Raw genomic sequence first — 21735 nt, forward strand, 5'->3', positions numbered from 1 at the left:
ATCACTGCTTTTCTTGTTTCTGTAATTATTTGTGTGTGTGAGAGAGAGAGAGAGAAAGAGAGATGTCTGCACACACAATCATCAGGACACTGACTAACATCCTCCCCTTAAATTCTGCTCCTTTGCATGGTTCCATAAATCCGTGTAACATAACTGAAATACCGGTGCCTTTCTTTTTAAACCCGACCGAAAGAGTCGCTTTTCTTCCGAACAGTTTGGGAAGTAGCTTCTGTCACCTCTTTCGTGTTCCTCCCAGCACCGTTATCTTGTGAGAGCTTCCTCTTGAAATCCATGGCGTTTACTTTGCATAGGAAACTGGCTCTTAATAACAAATCCAAAGAATTGCTATATTAAAAATTGACTCTTGGTAGGTGCCTTGGTACAAGTCTGGAGGGTTGTTTTCCTTAGGAATGGTCAGGAATGCTAAACGCCTCGTCTGCCAGAGTAAATTGTACTCGGAGCTACGGGCACAGCTCCTTGGGCTGCCCTTTCACCCCGTTCACTTTATATGTTCCTCTTATTAAGGAGAAAAATGTTTCAATATGTTGGAATTTGGGGTAAAGCTGGGAAAGGGAGAAACGGAGCCGAGTGGGGAAGGAGATTTTCCAAATACTTTTGCTAACCCCTAGAAGGGTTACGTTAAAATGCGTGTCTGTCTCACTGAACTTCATATGTGTTCCTACCTCAGATCAGAGCAAATGATCTACTGATTCCATACCATTCCACCAGCAGATCCATTTGGCTCTGCAGAGTTCCTCGAAGATATGGTTTCCCTCCTTCTTTTGTTTTTGTTTTGCTGCTTGATAGACTGTTTGCAGTAAATAGCTCAGAAAATCGTGGAGATTTTGATTGGCAAAGAGAATCAAAGTGTTCAAATTCTTGATCCTGTGCGTGGAACAGCTAGTTCAATTCCCCTTTTTGTGTGTGTGTGTGTGTGTGTGAATTTGGTTTGTCGTATTTTCAGATCCGTTTCAGTGGGAAATAGGGGACCTGTTTTGCAAGGTAGGCTCGGTTTGTTTATTTATTTATTTAAAACCAAGGCACGATGATTTAAAAATGGAGATTTGAAACTTCCTTGCTTAAAAAGGGGGCTTAAGGTAGTCCTTGAGCTCCACTCAGCGTTCCTTTCTGGCTTGACTCCTCAGCAATATTTTCCTTTTAAACTCGTGGAATTTTTTTTAAAAGTTCCTTAAAGTTGCTGGCAGGACAAGGGAGGGTCTTTTGCGGGGGCCGGCGGGGGGGGGTGGGCTGTGACAGAAGCGAGGATGTCACATTCGGACGATTAACCAAAGACAGAGGCTGAAATATTGATAAGGGGAAAACGGAAATCAAATTTAAAGTCGCGGCGGGGAGGGGGCTGGGATAGGAGAGAAGAAGAAGAAGAAAAGCTCTGGCTGGAGCTGAGCGCATTACAGAAGCCCCCTGAGGATATGCAGACTGTCTGGATGTACTAGGGAAATTTAACTTCAGTGCTGCTTTGGATCCAGCAGGTTTAATCTCTCTTTTGCCACACTGCTGCAGCAGGGTTACAGTACAGACCTGGTGGGGATTTTATTTTTGGTCTCAACCTGGATCTTTACAAACTGCTCTTCCACTGGTTGAGAGGAAAGGGTATAAAAGGTGAGTCCTTTGGAAACAATTAAACAAGAGCAGTTAACACAAAAGACCCTTTTAGGCTGTGGATGATGCTGGCAGGGCGAAGCTATTGGGAAATAATCCAGAGTTGCCTTTTAAGGTTGAATCTGAATATGCAGATGTGTTTATTGATTTGAAACATGCCTAATTATGCACGGGGAACAAATGCGGGGGCTGATTCAGAGGGAGGGATAAAACGAGGGAGGGAAATTGAGTATGATGAATCCCTGACTCCAGCAAATTTAATGCCCAAGGAACATTCCCTTGTCCCCTCACCTCATGAGAGACTTGGAGGTTCCCCCCCCCCCATCCTTGTTGCAAGTTCAGAAGCAAAAGAAACTGGAGTGTATTAGGGAGGAAGGAGAGACAAATAAATTGTGCTTATCAGAAACACATTGTCGATTCTGTAATCAGTTGCCCTTCTCTGCCAGCTGGCCACGAAACAAATGCTTTAAAAATCAATAAAAAGGGGGTCACGTGCGGATACAGAACAATTTATTTGCCAGAGTGGGATTTTTTTTTTTTCAATCAACAGATGTTTCCGAGCAGTGCAACCGCGAGAAGGCTGTGGGGGTTATAGGGGTGTTCTCCCGGCATTGCAAACGCGGACCGGTGAATGAAACGCTGGATGCTGCGTGATTAGCTCATTACCGTGGGGTGCTCACTGTGGGCTGGAGGCGCAGGTAGCGGGGCCTTCCTTGGCGGATAGCATTGCCGCTCCACACAGCGTGGAGCAAAAGCCCGGTTACGTGTCAGTCGGGTGGCCGCATTTATTGTATGCGTTCTGTGTAAATACAGCAGGGATCTACCCAGCGCAGCTGGGCGTTCTAGCCGCCGTTGTGCGTGTAAACACACCCACAATAAACGCCGGAGTTCGAGCCCGCCAGCCTTTCCTCAGCAGCCCCACCAAGGGATTTATTAGCCATTTGTAGCAAAACGACTCCTGCATACGTTGAATGTTGCCGTGTAACCTTGGTCTCGATGGGTTTTTAATCCGAATTCTGAGCAAAAATCTGCCTCTGATAAATGTTCCCTCAAGAAAACGCGAGCGTCATAATTAGCAACAGTGCGAGTGGGAAGTAAAGGGGGGCTTTTGCTTCTTTTAACGGTGGATTTATTACAGTTTCGTGGACATTTTATAGCACTGCTTGGAGGGAATAAAGAGTTTCCTCTAACCTGGGGAACGGGTGTTATGGATGTGCGGAGAGAGATTTTAATTTGATTGCAAATTTCATTTGATCACTGAAGTTTGTTGTTGTTGTCCTGAATGGAAACTCGACTTTCTCCAGCCATCACATTTCACGGTCCTTCCATTGTGAGTCTCTGAATTGTGCAGTCCTGACCTTAGAAAACCTGTTCGTGATGCGATCATTATGTCACAAACCTGAGACTTCAGAGAGAGAGAGAGACATTCTGCTTTGGTGCAAGCTCTGAAGCTCAGCTACATTTGACAATGTTACAGCATCGTCCCAAATGGGAGAATTGCAACTGACAACCCCGTACAATTTTTGTTGCCAAAATATATTTTATTTTCGTTCTCTATTTTTAAAATTATCATTATTGTTTTGCAATACAACTTCTGGCAAACTATGATTCGTGGGAAAGGTTTCTTTCCATTGGCGCGTTAATGACCCACAGTGGTTCTAATGAGTATAGAAATACAACTGCATTTCATTCATTTAACCAAGAGAAACCCCTAGGTTCAAGTCAATAGGGTTAACTAGTCTCAACATGAAAACATGGATATTTCTGCTAGCTTTTAATTGCTGATTAAGAAATTCACTTAATCAAACGTCAAACTCTCCCTCCCCCCAGTCAAAAATGGAGAGGGTTCTTTTCTGTGAAGCCTATAGTTAAAAGATAGATATTGAGTCTTGGTTATTAGTTTACACTTCCTTGTTCTGGTAGAAGTTGTCCCATGCCCCTTCTTTTAAAAAAGGAAACATTCAAATGCTTGATCATAACATTTTAAATGTTTATTACTGGTTTTAATTTTCAAAACAAAGGTATTGTTTGTTTGCTGGTCTTCATTTTTACTTTTTTTTTTCTTCTTATTTTCAGGTCAATTTTAGGACCTTTTAAAATAGCTATTAAACATATAAGGATGTTTCAGACAGTACCAGACACTTCGTCTTACGTCAAGGTAAGACATGACAGCATCTTTAAACAGGTAATGTCAAAAATTACAATCCTCGAAAATTCAAGATAATTTATATCTGTTTAAGAGCCTGGTCCAGCGCTAATTGAAGTTAATGGAGAAACTACCATTGACTTCAGTGGGAGTTGGTTTACTCCTAAATGATCACACTTACACTTAGATTCATCTTTTGAGCTCTGTATATCTATCAGTGACCAATAGCATATTATGGTGGTCTCTTCTTTTATATTCTAATCAATATTATCCTGAGGTGTCCTGAATTACAGTATAGATGCTAGATGTTAACCAATATGATAGTGATGATGTTCAAGCAATATTTTACCATAATGGTTTCTTATATTGGTTTCCAATTTTCTGCTTTCCTGGCTACTATCTAATCTTGAACCAAAACTAAATTTCATTTCAAAAAATGCCTTTACCTCTCTGCTGTGCAAACAACTGAACTCAATGTATAAAAAATGATTGTCTAGATATGGTAAGTGCTACATTTCATCAAAATGAGTTTAAAGACAAAGCAAAATGGAATTAACTGAATAATAAGCGTCTCTTTCAATTGTTGAGGTAAATAGATTGCTGGATCAGATAGTGGTGTGTAATACTGGAACTTGAGTCACATTGTTCCTGATGGTTTTCCTATACAACCTACCCAGATTATTTAGCGGGTACATAGATTCACCTGGTAACATCAGACAATGGCTAATACCACATATTGCAAATTCTTGCCCTCCAAATATGTGTCTGATTGTTAAACTGGAGAAAGCAAAGTGTGGGTCTTAGCTTGTATTGTGATGGGTTGTTATTGCCTTTTATTTCTTTTTCTACCAATCCCAAAGCAATTTCCAAGGAAAGGGTGGCAGATTCTTGTCCCTTTATAGTGCCATTGAGCGCTATATTATATTTGACATCATATAGGTTTTTTTTTTTTCCACAACAGTTCCAAAGAATGTAAATAAACCGAGCCCAGGACATCTGGGTTACACGTTTAAGGCAAACCCTGCATGCCACAGCACTTAAGGAAAATCTAAAACACAAGACTCTTGTCTCCCAGATGCAAGGAATACAAGGTGGTGTTAACTAGAGCTGGGTGAATTGTTTGTAATGAAAAATTTTATTATATTAATTCTGCCTCTTTTTCTCTTTGTTAATGGTCCATGAGCAGGTTGTGATTTTCATGTGCATAAGCCATTATTTTAAACGATTCTCTGAATAATTTCTGCATGTAATCCCTAGCTTGTTGTTTGTTTTGCAAACACTTTGTTGAGAGCATTCAAAATGCCCATTTTGTGATGTGACATGTGGCATTGTTTCTGTTTCCTGGTGGGATGAGTGTAAATCACAGGGTCAGGTTTTTAAGCAAAAACTTGCACTGGAAATATTCAGAATTCCATGTTCAGTGAATATTCTACAAAGCTCACTTAAAACTCAGTGTTTCCATGAGCACTGCTACCGGTAAATGTTGTTCATTATGTTCAGTGGGGTCTGGACCCTAGAATGCTAGAAACTTAGTTGGAAGTGACCATAAAAGAGATGCAAATACCATCAGAGCAAAAACTCAAATGACTACTCCTGGAAATGTGTGTGCAGTCTATACCCAGCAGTAGAGTCAACTAACTTAATCTTTAGAGTTCCAGTAGGCAGGAAATAATCAGGCACATGTTCTGGTATCAATGAAGAGGTGAACCCACTTTGTTATCCCATAGAAAGGTATCCCAGCAGGTTTGCCTTTCATTGTAAGACGTGATCCTGCTGCCACTGAAATCAGCCTATGGAATAGCTAAAGCCTACTGAATTAAGTTTGAGGCCTAAATTGTTAACATTCATATGGAATGGAATTGGTCAACACAGAACTGTGTCAAATTAGCTGTGATGGTGGGTATGCTTTACTCAGGCAATGCTCCCATTGACCTCAGAGGGTGCTTTTCCTGGGGGAGAGCTTTCCAACCGGGCCTATGTTCCTAGTTTCAATTGAACAGAGATAAATGATTCATAGGATGTTGAATTCACCCCGCAACATTTCATCATCATCTGCCATTTATTTTGGGGCAGGGACCCTGTCTCCTGGTATTTGTCTCCAAAACATCGTGCGCACTGATGTCATTGGGGAAATAACTTGTTTCCGTACTCAAAAAATCAACAGGGTTTTGAGTGATGTCTCTTAAGAGGCTGATCCGAAGTCAGTGGGAAGATTTCTGATTGCTTTGGATCAGGCAATTAGACGTCAACGTTGCAATCACGTAAGCAGATGTTTAATTTTATTCACGAGTAGTTGCACTGAGGTCAGTGGGACTGTTCATGTGATTAAAGTTCAGAACATGCTTACGTGTTTGCAAGCTCAGGGACTTAATCATTAAATGTAAAACAGAGAGGGTGAAATCCTGGCCCTGCTGAAGTCAATGGCAAAACTCTCATTGACTTCAATGGGGCCAGGATGACACCCATAGAATAGGTGCCTTGTAGAAAACATTCACCTGCAGTGCAGGCAGCATGACCTAGTGGCTAGAGCACTGGCCTGGGCTTTAGGAGACTTGGGCTTTGTTTCTGGCTCACTCACTGATCTCCTGGGTAGGTTTGAGCAAGTCACTTCACCTCTCTTTGCTTTGTTGTTCTTGGCTGTAAAATGGCATGGGGCACTTTGAGATCTACTGATGAAAAGTGCCATATAAGAGCCAGATATTATTATTATTAGATAGTGATCTATTGTGTCCTGCTCCCTCAAACAGTCTTTTGAGGGTTGGTCTGGGGGTATGAGGAGGTTCTGAGTTTTAATTCCTTCTTCTGGGAAGCCGCGGGGCATTTTTTGCCTCTCGTTTCATCTCTCTAGAAAATGGAGATTATATTAATTTGCCTACCTCTCAGAAGAGGTTGGGAGATTTATTTTAAGAAATGGGCCAAACCCCAATTGCCCATTGGTCGCTGGGGCTACTTGCATGCAGGAGAAAAGCAGGACTGGATTTTTTATAAAGTTCCTTGACTAACAGTGTCATATCTATAAGCATTATGTCAAGACTTTATCCCTTAACTCATGAAAGATAAATGTCCTGACTTTAACTGTCACAGCTGGAGCTCCACTGGTATGAATGAGAAGGGGCTGCTGGCAGGGTATTCTCTGAAAGGGTCCCATGGTGATGGAATTTGCTTTCCCCACCCAAATTAGCCTAAATATGATGAGCTTTCTTTGGGCTACATTGCAAAGCTCATCTTTTCCCTCAAATATTTGAAATGGGGATGGGGGAGTATTGTAAGGGTGGGGAATTGTTGGAGGGGGAAAGGCATCTCAGTTTTTAAATTGCCTGGTTCACTGATGGTGGGTTATATTGAATCATACTGCTGAATTTCGGATATTTCTGTGGTGTATTTTTAAGTTACACCTAGAGCACATGGATAGGTGCCTTTTTTCTGCATTTGCATAAATCTAGTACATAATTATAACAATTTTAGATAGTTATTTATGACTAACTATTTATATCTGAGCATGTGAACAAATCATCCTGATGAGCCATTATATGATAAAGTGGTAGGCAAACATAATTATTATAAACTAATTATAGGTCCCTATTGTTGTCTTCAACGTAATTATATGAATGTATATATATCCCTTATGCCATTACTGTACTTGCTGATCTACAAGGGCTGAATAATCTGCAGAGTACATCAGTGTGTGCTAATCTCATCTAAACATAAGTACTTGACTTTAGAGAATGAAACGTGTAATGTAAATTGGAAAATTAAATTTAAAAAGAGAGCACTGGAATGAGAACTGAGACTTAACTGTCTGGGTATGGAAAGTATTAAGGCCATAAGCAAAGCAATATGACATCTGAATACTGATTTTTCCCAGTTCTTACCATTGCACTCTGGCTTCGCTGAATCCTAGTAGCATTTACTCCCCTTCTGCAATGTCTGTGCTCGAGGCAGTGCATGAATGGTTTTTGATTGCCATATTCTGTCGTACCTCTCCTCCTCCCTCTCAATAAGGATCCAAGCCACAATTTCCCCTCTCTCTAAGGCAAGGCCTAAAGTTGGTCAGGCCATGCAGAATCACACAGGTGGCCAACAGACCCTGCAAAATTGGAGATAAGTGAGGTTGGGAGGAACAGTGACAGGGGCCTTGTTGGAAGTTCCCACTCACAGGTGCTGCCTAGATGGGCCTGATGCAGGAATCAGGAGGTGAAGTGCTGTGTTAGGAGGTCAGACCAGATGATCACAATGGTCCCTTCTGGGGACCACTAATGTATAAGGCATTATGGGGGGGTGGGACGATAAGTACAGTTTTCCCCTTCTCCTCATCCTTCAAATTCTGATGTTTCAGAATGGCAGAAGAAATGCTGCATCTCCACGCTAGATCTCCTTCCAATATTTTGTAGGGGTTGTGTTCCCACATTTAAATGGTGAGCTCCACATTTTAGCATATTTTCTTGCTCTTTTCAGGACACAGAGGAGAAATCCACATTCCCATGATTAATAAAAATGCCTATTTCACATCTAGCACTTTTCCTCAGTAGATCTCAAAGCACTTCACAATCTTTTAATGTATTTATCCTCACAGTATCCATGGAAGGCAGGAAGTATTGTTATCCCCATTTTACAGATAGGAAACTGAGGCACAGAGAGAATAAGTGACTTGCCCAACGTCACACAGGAAGTCTGTGGCAGAGCAGGGCCTGAACCTAGGTCTCCCACAGCCTAAGTCAGTGTTCTAACCACATGCATTTCAAAGGTGGTTGTAAGCAAAACTCCTTGATCTTCTGATATTTGAACTCCTGGACGTGGTAATACTCTTGTGTTTCAGCTGGGCACAGCAAACTCTGCTCTGTTGCCCACCACTGATAGCAGCTGATGCAGTCACATAGCACAGTCAAATTTCAGACCAGTCCACATCTGGCTGCCCAAGAAGTAGCTTCCACAATGTATTTGAAGGCTTTTTGTTACAAAACAATCAAGTTCTATTCTCAAACAATGATAGCTCTGGCGCTTCCTTGGAGAGCACTTTAAACCTTCTCCAGCTTTGGACTGTGCAGCCACACACTGATGAAAGTTGAACAAAGCCACCATGCATATTCCACTGTAGTCATTTGCACACATAAAGGGTCTCGGATTTTAAGCAAGCCAGAAAAGGGAATTCACTCCAGTTAGAATGAGATGGAGAGGAAAGAACCATAGTTTAAGTGCAGGAGTTTGTGGGTTGTTTTTTTTTTTTTTTTTTTTGAATGATTTTCATACAGCCATAATGTTTGTGGTGTTATACAAAGAAGCATATTCATAGAAGCAAAATAGCCTGGGTGGATGGAAACAATATTTGGTTTGTTCTTGGTTTCACCCTGCCTGGAGGGTTTACAAGAAACCCAAAGAGAGAATTTTTGATGGCCAAAACACTGACATTTTAATTGGAGAGGAAAATATTAAGAGTATTGACAAACACTGACATTGACATGTTATCATTTCCTGCTCCACAGTAGAAGCCAAAGACTATTGCTGGAACAGGCTGCGAGACAAATAATCATTTAAAAACTTTTGTGAAGGGAAACTTTCTGGGGAAATCATGCCAAACTAACCTAGTGAGGGGACATATTGTAGTTAGTGAATTCATTGTTAAAAAAATAGAAAAGAAAAGAAAGGAAAAGAAAAATCTGGGAGGCTTGACTGACAATGGAATGTTTCCTACAGGTGTTCAGTGAGAAGAATGCTGGAACTATACTTGTGTAGAGCAAGGAGAAATTGTAGCATCTTAGGAACTGAGATAGAACCGTAGTAGCAGGGAGAGGAGAAATGCAAAGACTTTCGGAGACTGAAGTATTTCAATCCATGCAGCACTGTTCCCAAAGAGTTGTCACTTTGGATGGGCTATCACCAGCAGGAGAGTGAATTTGTGTGTGGGGGGGTGGAGGGTGAGAAAACCTGGATTTGTGCTGGAAATGGCCCACCTGATGATCACTTTAGATAAGCTATTACCAGCAGGACAGTGGGGTGGGAGGAGGTATTTTTTCATATTCTCTGTGTATAAATAAAGTCTGCTGCAGTTTCCACGGCATGCATCCGATGAAGTGAGCTGTAGCTCAGGAAAGCTCATGCTCAAATAAATTGGTTAGTCTCTAAGGTGCCACAAGTACTCCTTTTCTTTTTGCGAATACAGACTAACACGGCTGTTACTCTGAAACCTGTTCCCACTCAGTCCACTTTCTAGTCCTGAATCCATTGCTGCAGCGTTGTTGTTTTTTTTAAACTCCTGGTTTCCAACAGAAGTTGTCAATTTCCCCCAACTACACTCAGGAGGACTGGAGCAGGTATCCTCTAGGAAAGCTGGGAATTGCAAAAGATTTGTAGCCATGAATATGTTTGAACTTTGTTTAAAACATTCCAATCGGGTGCATGAACATGGGAGCTGGAAAGGAACTCCTATGTCATCCACATACTTACTATTGATTAATACAAGAGCATACCAAATCTTTCTTTTTTTTTTTTCTTTCTTATGCTCATATCTTGAGCCAGCAACACGGCTAAGTGTTATACTCCAGCGGGGTCTTGATTAATGTGTTATGACAACTTAGTGCTGAAGGATTTAATTCTTGTTTGCACCTTTTATTTTATTTTAGAACATTTCGACTTTAAAAATAATCACCCCCTACCCCAGTCGTGTGAATCTTGACTTGTTCTTCAACCCTATAAAATGCAAACGATGGGTGAAAAAGATTTTACATTGTTTCTTTCGTGCTTTAGCTTAAAGGTATCCTTTGAATTTAAACAGGGGAGGGGAGAAACATTGTTTATCCTGGAAGCGTAGCATACTAAGCCCCTTTTTAAAATAAAACAGGCTTTAGGGCACAGGGGACAAGCTTTTATATTCAAAGACTCCTGCTTTTCCAGACACCAGAATCCAAGTAACCAACCCCCCCGCTGTAAGTCACTACCTCTTCTGACCTTCTAAAGACTATATTAAAAAAAAAAACCCAACCAAAAAATACCCCTTTCTCTTTCTCTGAATATGTATTTGGTATTCTAGCTCCCTCCGCATCCTCCCAACCACTGTGTCCAAAAGAAAAAAAAGTGGATGCTAAAAGGGGGGAAAATGCTTTAAATCTTTTCTTCAAATCTCCAAATATCTGAAGTCGGAGGAACAAATTCAAAGCAGGCACGGACGCCCGAAGAGAAGTTAGAAATATTCTGTTCCATTCAAGCGCATCAAGGGTCTAGCTGAAGTCTTGTTTGGCTAAGGTCAGACGAGACTGGGTTCTCCAATAAAAATAAATCTCAAATTAATTATGGCCTCAAGCGAGGGGCCAGACTCTTGGAGCTGGTGCGCTGCAGTCTGTGTTTTTGGCCTTCAGTATTTTTGTTCTTTTCGTGCTTAACTTTTCAATAATTGTGAGGTGGTTTGGTTGGCGGGGAGAGGAGGCAGGGAATGGGGACTGGATTATTGGGACATGGATCTCAAATAAAACTATCCAGGACAGTTTAACCCCCTTCCTGCACAATTGTGTGGTGGCTTCAAAGCTACCCTGTAACTTCTCCACACAATTGTCAAGACACTAGATTTTATTTAGAGGTTTATTAGCATCACACACCTTTTTTTTTTTTAGGACTTGGTTTCCAAAAAATCGTTCGTATTCAGCAAGAGCTATGGGTCCTGGGCCCCGATCCTGCACTCCACTGCTCTGTTAAGTGGGTGGAAATCTGAAGGGATTCCAAAGTAGTCAGGTTTTACCCTTGTAGCTGAGAGCAGAATTTGGCCCCTGGGTTCGAATGGGAGTCTTGCCTGGGGATCGGGCCCTAGGCTTGGCTTGCCTTCTTTGCTTTGTAAGAAAGTGGATTTTAAAACCACTTCGCCTTTTAATTCTGCAGCGAAGTTAGTGCCATATCGCGACCCAACTCTGAAACACGCATTGAAGTCGGTGGGACCTTTTTCTCTAGTTAGGACAAGCCCCACTCCCCCTTCTCCCTCCCGCCCCCTTCTGCTAATGCAGATCTATGACTTATTTTTAAGAGGAACTTTTAACACAATTTGTGGGAAATGGCCACTTTCTAGGTATAGAGTCAAAGAGGGTTGGCTGACCAGTTGCTGACCGATTTCCTTCATTTGCTACAAAATGACAAAGGAGCTCAAAATACTGCATTCCTAACCAGAACACGAGGTGATACTGGCTGATTACGACAGGCAACAAGATAGATTCATGCAAGCTAATGCCCTACACGCTTTTAAACCCGCCGCTCAGGCCCAAATATGCTGCAATCATTACTTCACCTTTGAAGAAAAAGAAGATGTAAAAGAAATATACAAAGTTTGAAGTTTGCGGCCAAAATATTTCTGCATGAATCAAAGACAAAAACACACGTTTGCGGGTATCTCCCCATGCGAAAGACTGGCATTGGACTACAACTTGCCGTTAGCTCCTTTGATGCTGGATATTTTAGGCTAAATATCCTGGGCCAAATTCCAGCCTGGTGTACACCCCATTAATTTCAGTAGGGTTACACCCAGGGATGAGTATCCATCTTCTATGTGTGTGAGGCCGAACTCTGTCTGATTCAATTAAAGAATAAAGAAAAAAAAATGCCAGGAGATTATGAGCAACATTTAGCTCAATATTTTAGACTAGAATTTCGTTTCCTTCGTAAGTGTATTGAGAGAGAGAGAGAGAGAGAGAGTCGTTTAACCTACCTGAATGCAAACATTTGAAATCTGTTAAGGTAAAAGCTATGGTAGGTGCCAAGATCAGATAATTTCCAAGTTGTCAGTAACTTAATTAAATAAATCAGAATTGTTTTCTCTGTATAATTATGCACCAAAAAGTCGATTAAAAGTTACACACATTGACCAGAATTGTACACAAGCATTTCATTTTAAAATAACGTTTGCCTTTTTCTGGGCATTTAAAATATTAAACGTTAAGGATCTCACATCCTGATTTTACTCATTATTTGGGATCTCTTTCCCCTTGCACCGATTCTATCAAACTGTTAAATCTGAGTCGGTGCACATCCATTGGGATGATCCAGAATTTGGCAAACCACATTTATGAATATTCCAGCCTTTTTCAAAAGTTTGAGATAACTTCAGGGGGGGTGGGGGTTAGAGGAAGTCAGGAAGCAAAACTTTTGTTGCATTATTATGGGAAAATAATCGTGTGTTCAACTTGTCTTGTTTAATGTTTTACAAGTTCACTTATTTTGTCTCTTGGGACTTTTCACCAAACTTTTTTTTTAAGACCAAACAGAAGGGTAATGGGGCGGGGGGGAGTGGATGACAAAACACTGTGTATAAATTATAGACCCACTCTATCAGGCAGCCCTAATATGCTTCAATTTGACTCATTTTCTTTAAGTCACTTCTAAGGAAATAGCTGTGATATCATATTTCAGGTTTTGTTGTTTTTTTTTGCAGTTAAATGCTGAGGTATTGAGAACCAAAAAACATCTCCTAAGTGCGTGTGTGTGTGAGAGAGAGAGAGAGAGAGAGAGACCGATTACTGTCTATATTCTTACATTTGTGGAGAAATTGGGATCCAAAATGGTTTTTAAAGTGTGCGTGCGTTTATTTGCTGCATTTTGGCATCTTGGAGATGGCGCTATGACCAGAAATCGGTATTTGTAAATTTCCGATTGTTTTTAATATATTTTGTACATTTCAGATGATTTTTTCACTGGAGTTCTTCAGAATCATCCTCTCTCTCCATTCTTTAGCCCATCCAAGAGAGGAGTCCATATTTCAGTTTAAAGACCAAAGCGCCCCTTTCTTGGTCTTTGGGTGACATAGGCGCTTTTTATCGCCCTTTAGGGGGCATAAACCCTCTGTATGACCTTACCCCCACCGTTACTGTTCGAAGCTTGGCATTAATGTTGTCCAGAAAGGAAATAATTTGGGCTTTGGGAGGATGCGTTTCATTCTTCTCCTTAACCTCTTGCTTTTCTGAGGCTAGCGGCTCCCATGTGGTGATACTGAAAGGGAAGTGGAGGAAAGAGGTTTTGGTGTTTTATTTGAGGGCCTGTGGGGGGGGGGGGGAGAGAAAAGAATCAAATGGGGGATGAGGGAAGCAAAGGGTTAACAGTGATTTCTTTTAATTGAACTCCAGTTCTTGTGGCCCTAGGCACAGGGGGACCTGACCTCGCTAGCTGTATCCAGATGTGCTGCTCTCAAGGGACACCACTGCAGACCCCTGGATTGTAAAGCAGACAGGAGTGGGGGTAGGAGGGGAGAGGGAAGGCGGTCGGTCGGTCCCCTCTCCAACCCCCCCCCCCCCTTTCCCCTCCTGGCTGGAGACGGCCACAGTCGCTAGCAAACAGCAAGCCAAAAAGCTCCAGGTCTGAGCACGTTCAGTCCCCCCTGCCTCTGCACTGAAAATTGTAGCTGAATTGATGAGGCTAGTTTCGCGGGGGGTTGGAGGGAGGGGCAAGAGGGATCTGCTGTGCTGCCCGCTTTGCTCTTGGAGAAATAAAGGATCAATAAGGAGCCTGGGCTGCAGCTGACTAGAAACACGAGGGTCATTTTGTTATTTTGGGGGGTGCACATTGATTTGGATAGAGGTGTGACTCCCCCCCCCCCGGTGGTTGGATTAAAAATCAGGGGGGAAGCAAGACTGGACGCAACGGCACTGGATAAGGTAACCAACTCCATAAAGGGACGATGATGCTGAAAGGACTCACAGAAGTGTCCTATCTTGAAATGGATTTCTCGGCTCCATCTCCCTGGATTACTGTCTGTCTTTTGGCTTCTCCTTGGGCTGCAGCAACTTGCATTGCAGAAGCGGGGAATAAAAAGATGCCCACTATGTTGCATGATGTGCCCTGTTGCTAGATAGTTTTGTTTGAGGGGTTGTTTGTTTGTTTTTTGTTTTTGTTTTTTTTTTTTGGTGGGGAGGGGAGAAAGGAGCATTTGTCTCTTTTACCTTGATTGTTTTGAGAGCTTTTCAAAAGCTTGTTTTGTTGTGTTGTTGTTTGTTTGGATGGACAATTTAGAAGAGGAAATAAATGGCCTTTTCTTTGGGATCAATGTTCTAGTTGGATGAAATGCTCCCTCTGTTGTCATCTACATTTTAGTCCCAGAAGAAGGACTGAGGAGAGTGTCCCCCCGCCCCCCTTTCTATGAGAGTAACACCAAATTTGCTCCAGCCGGGAGGTAGAGGGGGATTTGGGGTAGCTTGGACTTTTATTTGCTATTATTATTTCTGTCACTTTCCAGTTCGTGAACTAGTGATCCGTGGCTTTTTCGCCGGAGATAGCTGGGCAAATTGATTGGGGCCCTGATCCAAAGCCTATAGCAATGAAACGGGCACTCTCCCTTTGACTCCATGAGGCTTTGGACCAGACCCTGAGGTTCAATAAACATTTCAAATACTAAATACTGATGGGAAACAATGAAATGGTTTTATATAGAAACATAGTCGAATAATGCAACCCAGCTTGCTGTAATGCACTATTTAAAATCTGTTCCCCCCCCCTCTTTTTTTTTTTTTTAAACACAGTATACTTCGAAGTAGTGGAAGCTTTCACAGGGCTTTTTCTTTTAAAGGGGTGAGAAAGCAACGCAAAAAAAAAGTTTTCTAAAAATAATGTTCCTTTCAAAACTTCTGCGAACTTCTAGTTCCCTTGCTTGGAAAGGCATCAAATATGGTATGTGAGTGAAAGAAGGCACTTGACATGCTTGCACTGAATGGGGTTGCCTGCCCTGAATTATACTCCCAGATATTTTCTGGTAATAGCTAGCGACTCATCTAGCCTTCCTCACTCAGGCCAAAGTCACGGGGATCCTTGCCTGAGTAAGGACTGCAGCAGGGGGGCAGGAGCGTGTTCTGAATAGACCATTTAAATCGGTAATCTTTTCCTGTGTGCTCCAGACTTTTGAATTATATTTACGGTTCTCCCCCCCCCCCCCCAACCCCCTGCCTTAATTTTGCGTTCGACTGGAAAAAGCATTAATAAAAAAATCTGTGGGAAGAGATGGAAATTCAGACTTAGGCTACTTGGCTTCAGCCAAAAACAAAAAAAAAACAAACAAAAAAAACCCACCCCATGTTAAACTAAACTTTATGATGACACGCAGTGCGTGGTAAGGCAGCTTGGGCTGCGAAGCGGAGTGTCACTGGGCTCGCAAACAAGAGCTACCCCCAAAAGACACCGCTATTGTTCTGCCCCGCTCTTATCTGAAGGGAGCAAATATCCTGGATGTAAACTACAGATCTGGTTTAATCGAGAGGGCAGGGACCAGTGGGGAGACAGAATGTTTCCTCCTCAAGTGACTTCACTTCCCAAAATTAGCAGAAAAAAAATTGTCATCCGGTTAACTGTCTCTTTTTCGCTCCGCTGCACCAACCAAAAGTAAAAAAGAGCGAGCGAGCCGAGGACAGGAAAGTAAAAAATCATTGGAAGGAGGGGGGGGGGAGAAAAGCCAGCGCGAGAGAAAGGAAGATAAGAACTTCAGGGGGCTTCGGTTCCAGGCTCAACCGGGTCAATGTGTGGAATATTGGTGGGATCGGCTGGAGATTATTCTCGATGGACGGAACTATTAAAGTAAGAGGAATATCTGGGGGTGGGGGGGGGGATCAGAGGGGGCGGTTGTGGGGAGGAGACAGCCCCCACTCCAGGAGGCTGTGGGGGAGGGCTGCGTTTTGGAGCCGTGCGCGTTTGGGGGGAGGGACGGGGGAGTTGGAGCTTGTTCGAGCATTGATCCCGGGAAGAGTGGCCCGTTTCTCCTCCTTCAGCCAGCCTCCCCCTTTCACGCTTTCCCTGTCTTCCCCTTCCTGCGGCTGCGGGAGGTCGCGGTGGGGAGGGTATTGGCCGGCCAGCGCGCAGCGGGTGTCCCCCGGCCACATTGCGCACGGCTGGGGCGCGGCCCGGAGGCGGCGGGGTGTGTGTACGTGGGTGGGTGGGGGTGCATCTGACACGCCATCCGTCTATTTCGGGGCGTTTGCCCCAGCTGGGGAACGCGGCGACTCCCCCGGGGAGCGGAGGGGGGTGTCAGATGGCTGCAGGGAACAGCCCACGCACGCAGGAAGGGGCTGGGAGTGCGCGGACCCCGTCTAGCTGGCGATGTGGCTGGGCGCTGCGGAGCCAGCCCCGCGCTGTCGGGAGGAGGTCTCAGTCCCAGCTCGGCCTGCCCGCTCGCTGGTTGGAGAAGCCAGCCGCCCTTGCGCCGCCAGAAGCAACATGACAGCTTCTCCCCGGCTCCGCTTGCGCACGAATTGAGAAGACGCGCCCGGTCCTTGCGCGCGGTTGGATTCAGAAGCTGCTGGGAGGGGGGCAGAAAAGCGCGTCTTATTTTCAGCGCAAACTAAAAGCGCCGGGGGCTGGCGCAGGGGACCGGCTCCCAGGCTCGCCCCAGATGTTTGCCCGCCCCCCGCCATGGTTAGATCTCAGCAGGCTCCGATTTCCCCACTTTTCGCCCGGTCTGGTTGAAACGCCGCGCCGCGAAGGTGGCCGCCTGTCTATTTCCCCAGCCGGTCTGTGCGAGGCTGGGTGGAACAGAAACTGTTCCCTCTCGGGGCCAAAAAAAGCCCACCCCAAAAATCGCCGTGGGCTTTTCTAAGCCATGGCCATTGCTGTCTGCCGTGGAAGGTCCCCGGAGCGGGCCCACACAGAGCAGCTGCTCTTGCGAGCAGACTTGCATCCTCTCCCCCTCAGCTCTGCTGCAAAGGGACGTGTGCGCATTTGTGATCCTCTCGCGGAGAGGGTTTTGTTGTTGGGTTGTTGTTTTTTTAACTTCGCTCCGCAGCGCAGAGGCTGTGGCAGCAGACCCGGCTTGCAGCGAGAGACGCTGTGGGTGTGTTTGGGTTGGAGGATTTCGAAAGACGCCTATCGCATGGGTGGGGCGTTGGGCTCTGAGGTCTGAATTTTTTGCTGACCTGGGGGGAAAAGAAGCTGCGAACTGGCAGGAACTGAAACTTCTCCATTAGGGCGCAGATTGGAACAAGTGCAAAGTTTGGAAGAGTCCCCCTGCAGCCGGGGCTCTCCGTCTTTTTCTTTCTCAGCCCCTCTCTTACCACATGCTATAAAAACTCCACCCCCGGCCTGTGACACAACAACTGTTTTCCTGCACATAGAAGCCAGGGCCGTTTTCCTGCATATAGAAGCCAAGTTGGGGGTAGCAAGCAGGGCAAGAACCCCGGACCCATGCCATAGGGGGCCCCACAAAACTAAGTTGCTCAGGCTTCGGCATCAGCCCCTGGGGGCCGGGCTCAGGGCCAGGGCTGATGCCAAAGCCGGAGCAACTAGTCAGTCGCTCTCTCTGGAAGATATATATGTGGTTCCCATCGCCTCACTACCTGAGCATCTCATGGCATCCCTGTGGGGCGGAGAGGGTTATTTTTATTCCAGTTTACTGCTGTGGTAGGACACACTGGGAATCTGCATCAGAACAGGTACTTGGATGTAGGTCTCCTAAGTCCTGGGCTCTGTTCTAACCACTGGACTGGCCTCAGGGCCTTCTGTTATAACCAATGGCCTATTTCCTTCCAATCTGAAACCAGCAATGCCCTGTTTAAAGAAGCCCTATTGTTTGAACAAAGATACCAGGGTTCAAGAGTTCTGCCCCCAGTCATTGTCTGGCCTGCCTTCCTGTGCCTCACTTACCCAGTCTGCAAAGTGGGGATAACACTTATCTGCTTCAGGAAAGTGCTGTGAGATTTAGGGTTTAAAGTTGCTCCATTAGTGCCCTGGGGATACAGGTGAAGGGCAGTGGGAGAGGATGTGGCTTGCTTAGGCTGCTCTAACATATTGTGCCCACAGTGTCCTGCACAGAGCAACCCCAGGATCAGCGGAGTGCAAGAAGAGCTTTAAACACCACCTACTGCCCTGTCTTGTGTATTATTATCCCAGCATCTGGCCCAATGGCTTTAATAATGTGTGTATGGGGTGGGGGTGGGTCTTTATAAATGTTTGTCTCTTCAAAAACCCAATCCATTATTAGGGGGGACAAACCCAAACATATACCACATTCTCCAGGGAATCATATTAGTGTCTAACTCTGGAAAGGATTTCGGAGAGGCTGGTATGAAAGATGATATCCAGAATAACACTATGTCTTGTACTGAGTGGGCAGTCAAACATGCAAGAGGATGAAGCTGAAGTTGTGTAAATCTTTTATCTTAATTGACTTCAGTTGTGTTCGTGTTCTGTAAATGGCAATGGCAATGGCAAAAGATGGCTGGGAGAAAATGAATCGGGTGTACTCTCTCCAACTTGTTCCAAATAAGTAAACCAGTTTTAAGGCACACCTTTAGTTGTTTCCACACAAATTTACATGCGCACAGTCTTATTTTGGATTAAGAGTGTCCTATTTTGGTTTAACTGATGCTGATTTTTTTAATCACCTTACATTAAATGAAAATAGGAACATTTTTCTTCTGAAATGTGGTCCCACACAAACTTCCAACAAAATAACTAAAGATGTGAATTAAAACCAAATGAGCTGTTTCACGTCTAGTTAGTGTGCAAACAAGCCATGAGTGTGTTCTTCTGTCGTGCACAAGGGTGTACATGCACCTGGCAAAGGCCTGTTGTTACTGAAAAGCACGTTTGGGTGATTGTCGCTCCCCTGCTGCAAAAAACTCAGTTTGCCACAATGTAGCAGACATAGGGAAGGCTTAGACAGTTTAAAGGGCATACAGTGAAAAGCCCACATCACTCAGATGGGCAACGACGACCATCTGCCTCTTTCTCTCGTGCGTTGGTGCTGCTGCAGCCAAGGGCGTGGTGGGGTTTCTATTGCAATCACTGTTTCTTGCCACTTGTAAACCGGAGGCGTTCATACTCTCTCTGAAACCTGGCCCACAGGGCCTCAGACCAGGAATGTGTTTCTTTTTGAGAAACTTGGTTTAAAAATCTGTCTGGCCATTTTAAAACTCCCTGGCTCTAAGCTTTTCTGGCAAGAAGACTTTTGACTCCAAGTGCAAAAGCGTTAATTTGCAGGTGGAGAAAATAGCTGACACACACACCCACATTCATCACTCAGGGTGTCTTTCTGTGTGATCATTAAAAAACAGCTTGGACTTCAAACACATGACATTTGCAAGACATATGTTCTTAGACCCCTGATCCTGCAGTCCTTATTCAGGTGAAACATCTGCTTGAACTGCATTGTAGACTTTTAATGGATGATCAAAAAAATCCCTGTTAAAAGTTATTACAGAATATTCTTAGTAGCCCCTTCCTACACAGGGATATTTTAACATTGTGACTTATTTTACTGAGTCATTTTCCTAGAGAGACCTGTACCCAGGTGCATGACTTGATCAATGGGATTTCTGCCTGACTAAGGACTGCAGGATCATGCCTCAAACCGGTGCGCTCTCCACTCCAGGTATTTAAACAAAGGGTTCGATTCTGCTCCCAAGAAAGCCAAAGGAAATTTTTGTCAATGACTTCAGTGGGTTGGGTGCAAGAGCAGATAATCAGCACCTAAAATATTCAGATTAGAAAAGTTGAGCATGTCCATTAATAAACCCTTGGGAGGGATGGTGAAGGCTACTGCAGTAAGGGTGATATTTCCCTTGGCACGCTGGCCACTCTGCACCCCCTGGGCACCAGGGAGGTGGGTCTCCATGATAACCACACTGCTCTGAAAAGGGGGCAGTGAGGAGGCTTGCAGGGGAAGGGTAGAACCAGGGTTGACAGACAGCCGGAGCCTCAGGCCCCCTGCACTAGCAACTCTAGGAGTGTGCCCATGGCTGCAGCCTGTAGGCTGGCTTGCCGGGAGTGGGAGGCTGTACTGTGGCACGTTTCCCTTCCTCATTCCCAGCCTTTCACCGGTATGCAACCCAACCGCTTAGGCTTTGGGCCGGCGGGGTTTCACCCTGAGGTGCTGCACTGCTGTGGCGTTCACGCTGAGAGGAAGTGGCCACTTTGCTTGGTAACTGGCACTTTTTGAGGGTTTCATACTTTTATTTATTTATTTAAAATGTTCTGACACGCTTGCTAGGAAGAGGGAAGAGAGAGACAAGGGCTCAGAACCCTCCTGTGCAACATGCATGTTTAAGGAGCAACCCCAGAGGCGAGTCAGCAAATCATAGTAGAACTGATTCATTATAATGTTAAGGGGACCAAAAGCAAGAAGAGAAGAGCAAGGGGGAAGACTACTTTTTCTGGAGAGATTTGAAATGGCATGGCAAGCTGATGAGATACTGACCCTTGTGGCAATTAGACAGAAGCCATAATTTAATCCATTATCGTCTCCTCTTGCGATCCTTATGCAGGGCCTCCCCTGGATTTGAATTCACGTCTTCTCTGCAGGATCAGGCCCTGAGTGTGTACAATACAACTTTACGTCATGGAGCATCTTGATACAAATCTTCACTTATAATGTTAGTGGGTAAAGTAAAATACTTCTATAGCTCTGCAAGGTTGACTCGCAGTTGTAAAATAAATGTATGTCATTTTGCTCAGGCTTATGTGACCAGTTAAATGAAAGACCCTATGTCCCATCTCATGTGTGCGTGAGCTGGAGAGTTAAAGGGCTCACCGGAGACTTATCCTTAGATGTCCAGACATTTGTGGTTTTGTTTGAAACCTAACGTTGCAGTAGCATGGTGCTAGTATTTGTGTGTGTGAGCTTGTGAATGTGAGTCTGTGGCTGCCTCTGTGAGATGGTCCTGATTTATAAATTTAGTTCCACAACCTAGATCTGAACCCAAATGTCCCACAAATGTGGAGGGCTGTTGTGATCCATAATTCTGGCTATACCTTGTGTCTGTGTGTGTATATCCATATATGGTGGGTAAGGATAGGGATATATAACATTGGCATGAACAAAGACCTAATTTTGGGTGTGCATATTGAGACACGATGTGCGTGCATGGGTGCTGTCTGAGGGAATTGGGTGGCAGGGGTTTCCTAATGTGCAAATAGTGACTGACCCAAAACTGTGGGTGCAAATGTACAGGCTGTTTTTTGAAAATATGGCTTAGAATAGCAACATGCAAATGAACCATTTCCAGAACCAGCAGAAAGTGACATTAGAT

The 21735-nt window shown here is 44.2% G+C and overlaps 1 protein-coding gene across 7 annotated transcripts in view; it reads left to right on the forward strand.

Moving 5' to 3' along the window:
* Positions 1-1347: 1347 nt before the first annotated feature.
* Positions 1348-21735, forward strand: part of FLI1 (Fli-1 proto-oncogene, ETS transcription factor) — a 116954-nt gene continuing 96566 nt past the window's right edge. The window contains exons 1-2 of one of the 7 annotated variants that reach the window (XM_073321009.2): positions 1348-1620; positions 3697-3805. In XM_073321009.2, the coding sequence (XP_073177110.1) occupies positions 3740-3805 (66 nt within the window). In that variant the 5' untranslated portion in view covers positions 1348-1620; positions 3697-3739. Of the gene's footprint in view, positions 1621-2296; positions 2951-3696; positions 3806-14267; positions 14386-15862; positions 16292-21000; positions 21079-21735 lie in introns of those variants that run through there. The other 6 variants (XM_073321005.2, XM_073321007.2, XM_073321006.2 and 3 more) reach the window with 6 other exon arrangements.

Source organism: Lepidochelys kempii, chromosome 22 (assembly GCF_965140285.1).
Source record: "Lepidochelys kempii isolate rLepKem1 chromosome 22, rLepKem1.hap1, whole genome shotgun sequence".
Classification (NCBI taxonomy): Eukaryota; Metazoa; Chordata; order Testudines; family Cheloniidae; genus Lepidochelys; species Lepidochelys kempii.